Consider the following 9791-nt stretch of genomic DNA (forward strand, 5'->3'; position numbering starts at 1 on the left):
AATAATATTTGAAAAATAGACAAAAACCCATGAAATATAATTGTTTTTGTAAGAAATTTTTTATCATAACATTTTAAAAAAAAAATCAAACCAAAAGAAAATTTACAAATTATTTTCAGTGACAATTAATATAAAATATGGGCGGGGCTGGGCTGGGCTGGGCTGCTAGGTTGGAGTTCGGCCCATATGTTTTCAATTTTTCCTGGTAGCCAAACAGCTTCCAGCCAAATTCAGCTGGGTTTACAACCAAACGGGTCCCTTGTTTTAGTTTCCAAACAGACCTGAAGCAACTTAATATCATGCTCACAACAGTACCCAATCAAAACCCTCCATTCCCTCCCACTCTCTTGTTATCTCTTTGGTCTACCACCCAGCACACTCCACAGTCCGTCGACCATGGCCTCCAACACCGCCGGCGATCTTGCCTACGACGTGCTTGAAACCCCAACCCTAGACTCCGAATCCCCGAACCTCCTCCTCCAAATCTCCGAGCAAGGCGGCTACGCTTACGTCAGCATGTCGGTGCTGGCCGCCGCAGGCGACCTCCGGGCGGCGGAGGCCACCCGCGAGATGGCGTGGGAGCAGCTCCACTCGGGGCCGTGGCACTCGGTCCTGCCGGTGTGGCGCGACGCCTACTCCATGGCCTGCCTCTACGTGGCGAAGCTACACCACCGCGCTGGCGATTTTGGGGAGGCGCTTAAGGTTTTGGACATGGGACTGATCATGGGAGGCACGCTTCTGCGCCAGGATTTGCACGCTGCGGTAGAGAAGGTAACGGCGAAAGCGAGTGAGCTTAGGGTTTCGGAGGAGGAGCAAGGAGAAGTGATTGTTGGAGGGGAAAACGCGTACCATGAAGCGGAGGTGAGGTTTGTTCCTTTTTCTTCATCTTTGTTTGATTTTTCTGGGAAATGGTCGTGAATTTTGGTAATTTGTCTTTGATTGGGAAAAAACAATGGTGAATTCTGCACTTGTTATTGGATCAGATACTCTTGTAGATTTGGTCAATGTATGAATTTGAGTTCTAATTTAATTAAATATTTTATTTCAATCAAAAAGCAGGAATTTTTTTGTCAGGGTTTTTCTTTTGAATTTAAGAATGCATACTAAATTGTACTGATGGAGGCCATATTAAATTTGGGTCAAATCCTAATCACAATACAAAACTTGTTTTCGGACCCAAGTTTAGATACCAAATGGATCATGTCTGAGTGTTTGCCTCATAAAAAGGACATGAGAAAGTCGTCTCATCTAAAATTATAGTCATAAGTCATAGCTTCAAACTGAAAGCAATTATATGAATTTACTTTGCAAAATTGAGTGTGCTGTAAAACACAAAGGGTATAAGTGTTGAAGCTTTCTGGGTGGTCCATGAAGCCGAGGACTTCTTGATCTATTGGGTTGTGTATCTTTGCATGGTGAGAATTGAAATGATTCGTAAACTTTTTCAATATTTGAATTTTAATGTATTGCATTTGAAGTTGTAGGTGCTTGGGGTTTTACCCATGAAGTCCTTGTCTTCTAAGATCATTGGGAAAAGGTCTGCACTTTCTTTGGAAGGATTCCTATGTGATTATTTCATGTCAGGTTCTCCTGTTATTATCAGTGACTGTATGGGTCATTGGCCAGCAAGGACCAGGTGGAATGACATGGATTATTTAAAAAGGGTTGCTGGTGACCGCACAGTTCCAGTTGAGGTGATTAATCTTTGTGTCATTGCAATAAGTTTCCAACAGAACCAAATGAGTCAATGAGAATGCCCCGTGTTTCTTAGATTTCTTGAAACAGACCTATATAATACTTCGTCCCAAAGTGATTTATGATTTATTTTTTAATGTTACTATAACAGATATGCTATATGAGATACCTTCCTTTTTACTGTTCCCTTGGGCACTCCCTTTGTCTCACTTTTTTTCGGACTTAAAGTTCTCTTGATTGTAAATTTGCAAAAAATGTTCAGTACCTTAGTGCCTTCTTGAACTGAAAACTGGTAAAGTTTAAAATGTTTGCAGGTTGGGAAAAACTACCTATCCTCAGATTGGAAGCAAGAGCTTATTACATTTTCCCAGTTTTTGGAGAGGATTCAGTCCAGTGACTGTACTTCTACACTCCCTACATATCTTGCTCAACATCCTTTGTTTGACCAGGCACGCATATTCTTTTGCATCCATTGTATACTAGTAGTATAGATCCTAATTCTTTGATGTTTCATAAGCATCCTCTTAGTTATTGAACTTACTTACATGGCAGATACATGAGCTAAGGAAGGACATTTTCATTCCTGACTACTGTTATGCTGGTGGAGGGGAGCTCAGGTCTCTTAATGCTTGGTTTGGTCCAGCTGGGACTGTGACACCATTACACCATGATCCACACCATAATATACTTGCTCAGGTATTTCTTACACGGTGTTATACATTGCATAATCATAAGATGAAGCTTCCTTCTCAATGTTATTCACTTTCAACCTTCCAATGCCATCCTTGGTGACCTTCTCGTGTTATTTTTGCCTTTAGAATTTTGATTTGTGGCCTTAAATGTATTTTATATCAGTTATATGCCTACATTGATCTTGAGTAGACATTAGATTGAAAAAAAATAGAAATTTATATTTTAGAAAGCATAATCCATGTCACCTTTAAATGGTAAAAATTTACATCATGAGGATGCTGTCCTCCTGAAATAGCAAAATATTATGACTTGACATAAGAAGCTAATAATGGCATTTGACTTCTTGTCTGATGGGTTGGCTTTAGTAACACCATATCACTCACCCAACCACCATAAAGGGAAAAAAATTTGGTTTGATGTATTATTAATTTTTAATATTTGAGCATCTTTTCAGCCTATCAAAGAAATAAAATGAAAAAAAAAAAAAACATGTGGACATCTTTTGGCACAAATGACCTGCTTGACTATTTTTTTTTTCCAGGTTGTTGGCAAAAAGTATATCAGGCTTTACCCTGCTTCATTGTCGGAGGAACTTTACCCATACACTGAAACCATGCTTTGCAATTCCAGCAAGGTAGTGGCCTCTTAGTTTGCTCAGTAGATTGAGTAGATTATTTACAAGAAGATGTTTATTATTTTGGTGAATATGCGAATCTTAAAGTTGCTTACTGGCAAAGCATGTCCAAGTTACCCATCTTATTTATGCTTTTGCAATGTGGTTCTGCAATTCTAAACTTTTAGATTTTCTTCTAATGGAGAATCTTTTTTTTTTTTTTTCCCATATACATGTGCATTGTATCGTTTTTAGGGAATACTAGATCCCTTGGAAGTGGTTCTAGAAAACCCTCATTACCTGCATGAGAAGATTATATTTACAGAAGAAAATTCTATAGTTTTCAAAAATGAAGAAAGCAGATTCCATTCACTTCAGGGATGATTTCCAGTAAAATACTGTTTTGTACTCACATTATGCAGTCACTTCAGAGTCATGGGATACTAATGTTATAATCACAATGATGCTCACGTTGTGAAATTGAGGCCACCTTATGCTGCAACACTGATTTAGAAACATTGGTATTGCTTACCCCTAGGCTTTGGTAGTCATAATTCGTGGTATTTGGCCTAGATTGCATCCTAGTTTCTTATGGGATGACATTTTTCTGCTAACCATTTGCAAATCCAAGGAAATGCGTGTTAAATATGGGGAAATTGACAGGAATCTTCCCTTTTTTATTTTCTTTTTCTTTTTCAGTGAGGTGAGTGGACGGTGTTGATTGCTGTTCTTTTTCATCACAACTATTGCTTTCTACGAGAGTGTACATGGGGTGCAATGAATACATTCATTTTTTAAGAATGCCTGTTTGGTATATAAACCCATGCTCTATAATATCTGTTAGTGAAACCAACAGAAGCTTCTAGTACTAACTTTTTCACCCTTGGATTGGACCATGAACTCAAGCAATCATTGCCATGGTGATTGGTCAAGCACTAATTTCCTTTCCAAGCTAGCTAGGCTTAGCCCATATGCAGTAGGGTTAAGTTTCTCTTGAAGGCAAATTGAAAACTTGCCAAAATCCTGTGAATCAGGAATACTGGTTGATTTTTGTTCCATGCCTTTGTCCAACCTTAGATTTATAGCAGAAGTCATAATCTGCAAGACAAGCTTTTTTGTTCTTTAATTCTTTAGAAGATTAGCATTGATTGGGCTACTTCAACTGGGGTGCTTTAAGAAACCTGCCTGGCATCATTCTTAGAGAATTGCTTTTTCAATTATTATCTGTTTACACATATGTGTGTGTGTGTGACTTTTTTTTTTTCATGCAAATGTCTTTTGTTTGAGTAGTGGTTTTGCTCCCTTCTAATTTTTATTTTTTTTATAGGAAGAATAAGTAGACAAGATGCAGCAGAGTTAACTTTTGATAACCAAGTTAACAGAACTTGTTGCTGAATTAGCTTTGAACTTCCGTAAAAGTTTTAGCAGAAAGCCAGATCATGAACTTAACCTTTTACTAAGAATTGCAAAAGAAGGTAGTGATTAACCCAGTAAATGGAAATTGCTTAAATTGTCAAAACAGTACTTTAAGCCATAAGCCATGTCCTTGTGGCTTTCTTCCCAAATTTATTTTTAAATTTTTGGGCAGTTTGGATAAGTGTTGACTGTTGATGTTACATTTGAAGCTAAATGCAACCTAATGAACAGAAGTTTGGTGAAGAAGAGCTGATCCAAGGGTTTTTGGACTTCTCTTAATTAGTCTAATTCTCATCCCTTCTTCTGTACTTCTGGTAATTTCTGGTCAATTAATTGACTGCTTCTTTGAATGCTCTTTCCTTTCTTGGAGTAGTGAATTCCAGATTGATGCTCCTTTTCATGTTGTAGTGAGTCCAATATCGATTCTCATTGGGCGAGGTTGCTAATGTTTTCTTATAAATGCTCTGGTGTCTTCAATATTAAGTGAAAAAAGTTCTCTTTGAAGGTTGATCTGGACAACATAGACGAGAAAGAGTTTCCAAAGGTGAAGGACCTGGAATTTCAAGACTGCATTTTGGAGGAAGGCGAAATGCTTTACATCCCACCAAAGTGGTGGCACTACGTGCGATCTCTCACAACTAGTTTTTCCGTTAGCTTCTGGTGGAGCAATTGTGGAGGTTCACCTGCATCCTGATTTTGTATTCTTCTTCTTTTTTCCCTTTTTTTTTTTTTTTTTTTGGCTTTATGGAACCAGCATACCTTCGCTGATATTCTCAAAACCTGCAGATGGTATGCTGTTTATGATGACAGTAACATTATAATCTCATGTAGCTGATAGACAAAAGTAAAGGTACTTCTCATGTATATAAGAACCCATCCATTGATTTATCTTAATATTAATGCAGGAAGGTCTCGGACCCCTCTCTCTGAATAGATATGATATTAATTTTACACCCTATTCTTTCTTAGTACATAGAGGTTTTTTCTTAGGTCGTGGAATCAAACTATAGGTCCATCAATGGTTATCAAAATGTGATGAAGACAAATTGTCTATTACCTATATTATTATGTTAGGAGGTGTAGTAATATTTGATTGTGAGCAGTGCTTCCATGTGTTACCCTTTAGAAGGCCTCATGCAACATTCAAGTCACTCTTAGTTAATATGGGTTCTTGGCCTCCTACCAAAGTGGATTTTTTGCTTGGGAAGCAGCCTGGGCCAGATCCTAACTATGGATCAGCTCAAGAGGAGAGAATGGGTTTAGACAGGTTTTTGTTGTATGTGTAAAGATGTAGATGAATCGGTGGAGCATCTCATCCATTGTGGGATAGTTAGAATTATGACACTTTCTCTTCTCTTTCTTTGGCATTTCATTGGTTCTCCCCTCCTGTTAAAGATTTGTTGGGGGATGACATAGTAGCTTTGTGGGTAGGAAAAGTCGGAAGGTTTGAAGAACAGCCCCTCTTTGCCTTAACGATTTGAAAAGAGCAAAATCGAAGCACTTTGAAGGGGAGCAACGCACTATCCAAGCTCTTAAGGATTCCCTCATAACTAATCCATATAAATGGTCTCGAGGGTTCCTTCTAATAGATGGGAAAGAAGGCTCAACTTCTTTGTTCGATTTTATAGAATGGCTGGGCTCTTCTCCTAAAAGACGGGGTGTAGCTATTATAGCTGGTTTTTTTGTTTCTCACTTATACTGAATGCCAGTTTAGTTTGACACCCTTTATATATTTATTAATACACACTCTTGTTTGCCTGTAAGAAAAAAGAAAAAAAAAAGTCACTCTTTACTGAGTTTTCTGGGCTTTCGATAAGAGTTCGCTTGAAATTGTCTATAAAGTCGAGACATGCAAAAGAAGCGAATACACCCATTATTCTCTAAAACGCCTAAAGATGACAAACTAAGTGCTGTCCTTGCTTCAGAACCTGACACCTGAAAGCTTCCAAAGGTTACTTCACCTTCTTTGTCCATATTTGTTTGGTCCTCGTTTTGTCTTCTCCCTCGTTGATGATGCAGCATTGAAGAACTCATCCATGGCTTTCACAGAGGAACCCCTGAAACCTTCCTCATCTCTAATGGCATCCTTCATCATATCTCTCACCTCACTAACCTTCTTTCTCATGTCCTTCCTCTTCTCAGTAGCATTCATAACCAACTCAATCTTCCTCACTATCTCTTCATGTCTAACCTCACACATAGGGCCTCTGGCCACCTCCACGCACACCCCCATCTCTTCCTCTAAGAACTTCGCATTGTAAAACTGCTCAGCGCTCATTGGCCAACCCATGATAGGCACGCCATGGCTGACAGCTTCAAACACCGAGTTCCATCCACAATGGCTTAAAAATGCAGAAATGGATCTGTGGGACAGAATCTCCACTTGGGGTGCCCATTTCTGCTCCAGCAATCCTCGGTTCTGATCTTTAATCCGTTGCCCAAACCCTTCTGGCAACCATTCTTTGGCTTTGAACTCTGACTCTACATCCACCCCCAGTGGTGGCCTGATAACCCAAATGAAACTCTTGCCGCTAACATCCAATGCCATCGCCAACTGCATCATCTGTGAAGCTGAGAGGGTGTTTTGTGACCCGAATGCTATGTAAAGAACCGAATTTGAAGGCTTTGCGTTGAGCCATTCCTTGTAGAACTCTACCATGGTTCCAGGTTCCTGTACAGCACCACCGGCGGACAGAAGAACTGGCCCCACTGGCCAAACCGGCCCGCCAATTTTCCTCCTGAAATATGCCAATCCAAGTGTGTCTAGCTCCTCTATCGTATTGAACAAAACCCCATCAGAATTCATCCATTCTGAAAGTGCTTCTTTATTGAACACTGAATAAGGATCTGTCCCATCGGCAGCTCTGAGGTTCTCCGACATCTGTGTTACATGAATCGTAGAAGCTTCTGGAAAATCCAGGAGGGAGAACTCGCCATTGGAATTGGGCTTAGGATGAGGAACATTCAACCAAAGGGAATAGTAACAAGCCATGCCAAAACCGCCACCGACACAGAAGATTGCATGAAACAAGCCAAACTCATGGGCTATTTCAGCAGTCCACCCTAAGAAAATGTCGGCAATGATGCAGAGTGGTGGGGGGCCATGCTGCACAAGGTTGGAGATGAGGTTTCTGAAGGGACTTTTAAGAGATAAGGAGGCTTCATCGAGGCAGGACATGAGAGATTGAGGAAGGACACTAGTGTTATCTGTATTAGGAGGCAGGCCATGATCAGAGCTGCAAAATGGGATTTCAAGGAGGACAATGGAAGAGTTTGAAGGGATGGAAGATTGGAGTTTCTTCAAGTTGAGAGGTGTGGTGACAAAGGTGATGGTGCAGCCTCTTTTCTTCTCTATTTCAAGAGCTAAAGCCAGGAAGGGGATGATATGGCCTTGTGCCATGTACGGAAACATCACGATATTTTCCTTCTTCTCCATTGCTCTCAGGAGAAGTGGTGGATGAGGCAGGAGGAAAGAACACTGAACAAAGGCTGTGAGGCACAGGACTTCAAAAAGATTACATATATGGATATGTTTCTATTCCGTAAGTTAAAAGAAAGCATCTCATTTATTAGAGCTTTAATTCTTTACTTTGAAGGGTTCCCATATATGACTAAATATTATTTGAAGCTCTTTCTTAATGAAAGTTACTTTTGGACCAATAAAAAAGAACCCACCAAAAGTTGTGGCTTTTTTAACTTGCACGGCTGTTTTAAAAAATAATTCTTAAAATATGATAATTACAAAAATATTAATAAATCTACGGCACACACTTTTTGCCACTTTGAAAGGTGTCTCTTTTCATAAAATTAAATTTATGTTAAAAGTCTCTTCAAAAGACATTTTTTTGTAATTTTTTTATTAGTCATATACGCTAAAAAAAAATGAATTTATATTAAAGAAATATCATTTTCACAATATTGTAAAATCAAATTTATTTTTAAAGGTATCTCTTGAAGAGACATCTTTGATAATTTTCATATCAGTCACATAGTGAAAAAAAATTGAATTTACATTGTAGACGTCTCTATAATTTCATAAAATTGAATTTATATTAAAGGTATCTTTTGAAGAAATATTTTTTTATAATTTTTATATTAGTCACCCATCGAAAAAATTAAATTTATACTAAAAGTGTGAATGAAAATCTTTCAATATAAATTTAATTTTATGAAATTGTGAAAAGTGTCTTTTGAAAATAAACTTTTAATATAAATTCAATTATTTCAATAGATGTAATCGTTGAAAGTGTCTATTCAAGAGACACCTTTAATATAAATTTAGTTTCATAAAATTGTAAAAAGTGTGTCTTAAGAAAATACCTTTAGTATAAATTCATTTTTTTTACTATGCAACTAATATAAAAATTATAAAAAGTGTCTCTTTAAAAAATACTTTTAATATAAATTCGATTTTATAGAATTGTAAAATGTGTTTCTTAAAGAGACACTTTTAATATAAATTCAAAAAAAAAAATTTAACGTGTATTATTGATATAAAAATTATGAAATGTATCTTTTCTAGAGATTTTGAATTCAATTTTTTTGAACGTGTATCATTCATATAAAAATGATGGAAGACGTTTTTTCAAGAGACACCTTTCAAAGTGACAAAAGGTACCGTAAATTTGAAAATATTTTTCATGTATTGTATTTTAAAAAATTAATTTTAAATTCATCGTACAATTATAAAAAATCCCCAAAATTTGCCTAAAGAGTGTTTATGCTCTGCATTGTGAACTCTTCATTTTAGTGGTAGAATCATAATTCATTAAATGTAAGACCAACTGTGGGAAAGTCTCTTATCTTTTTCATTTACTGAATTGGTTTTTGCACTTATGGGTATGGAAATCTGACTGTTGAATTCACTATACAAGTGTATATGTATTTTGATGTGAATCGTGATGAGTGATGTGAGCATTTCGAGGCATGCATTTAAGACATCTGAAAAGAGGGGTCTGGGCTCATTTCTCATTGCCATCTGGTTATGAGTCATATAGCTGACATAGGCATCTGCTTTGACTGTTTCTGGGACTTCCGATCCTTTGGAATATGCCATTTTGGGAAGGTAAAGTTGCAACATTTACTAGATTTCCACCACATTCAAGAGGGCAAAGGCTTTAAATTTTTTGGGTAGGTTTCATTTTGTGTAGTCAAATTCCGTAAGTAATAATCAAATGGTTTTGATTTTGAAAATTTATTTTGATTTCAAAAAGAAATTTGCATTGACATGAATTTTTCTAGTCCCTGTGAAGGTTGTCTCATATTATTTGTTTGAGATTTTTTCTTTTTCTTTTTCTTTTTCTGCATTGATTTTGTGGTTTCTTCAGCTTCTAGGATTTGATTGAAGTTTCGGAAATAATTCAGACCCAGAATA

General features: G+C 37.4%; 2 protein-coding genes across 9 annotated transcripts; one reads left to right on the forward strand and one right to left on the reverse strand.

Moving 5' to 3' along the window:
- Positions 1-262: 262 nt before the first annotated feature.
- Positions 263-5348, forward strand: LOC100267241 (lysine-specific demethylase JMJ30). Of its 8 annotated transcripts, XR_786022.3 has the most exons (7): positions 270-861; positions 1485-1694; positions 2010-2144; positions 2248-2391; positions 2930-3022; positions 4329-4476; positions 4627-4949. XR_786022.3 is itself a non-coding variant. In XM_010652964.3 (6 exons), exons 1-6 carry the CDS (start codon positions 397-399, stop codon positions 5109-5111), a joined length of 1248 nt encoding a protein of 415 aa, XP_010651266.1. In that variant the 5' UTR covers positions 270-396; the 3' UTR covers positions 5112-5348. The 8 variants fall into 8 exon arrangements, 7 of the variants coding, with proteins under 7 accessions (XP_010651267.1, XP_010651269.1, XP_010651266.1 ...); XM_010652964.3 differs by lacking the exon at positions 4329-4476 and having other exon boundaries at positions 4911-5348; XM_010652966.3 differs by having other exon boundaries at positions 4329-4949.
- Positions 5349-6224: 876 nt separating this feature from the next.
- LOC100244929 (UDP-glycosyltransferase 92A1-like) lies at positions 6225-7953 on the reverse strand. Its single transcript, XM_002283003.5, has one exon. It carries the CDS (start codon positions 7851-7853, stop codon positions 6375-6377), a length of 1479 nt encoding a protein of 492 aa, XP_002283039.1. The 5' UTR covers positions 7854-7953; the 3' UTR covers positions 6225-6374.
- Between the last annotated feature and the right edge of the window lie 1838 nt (positions 7954-9791).

Source organism: Vitis vinifera, chromosome 6, assembly GCF_030704535.1.
Source record: "Vitis vinifera cultivar Pinot Noir 40024 chromosome 6, ASM3070453v1".
NCBI lineage: Eukaryota > Viridiplantae > Streptophyta > Magnoliopsida > Vitales > Vitaceae > Vitis > Vitis vinifera.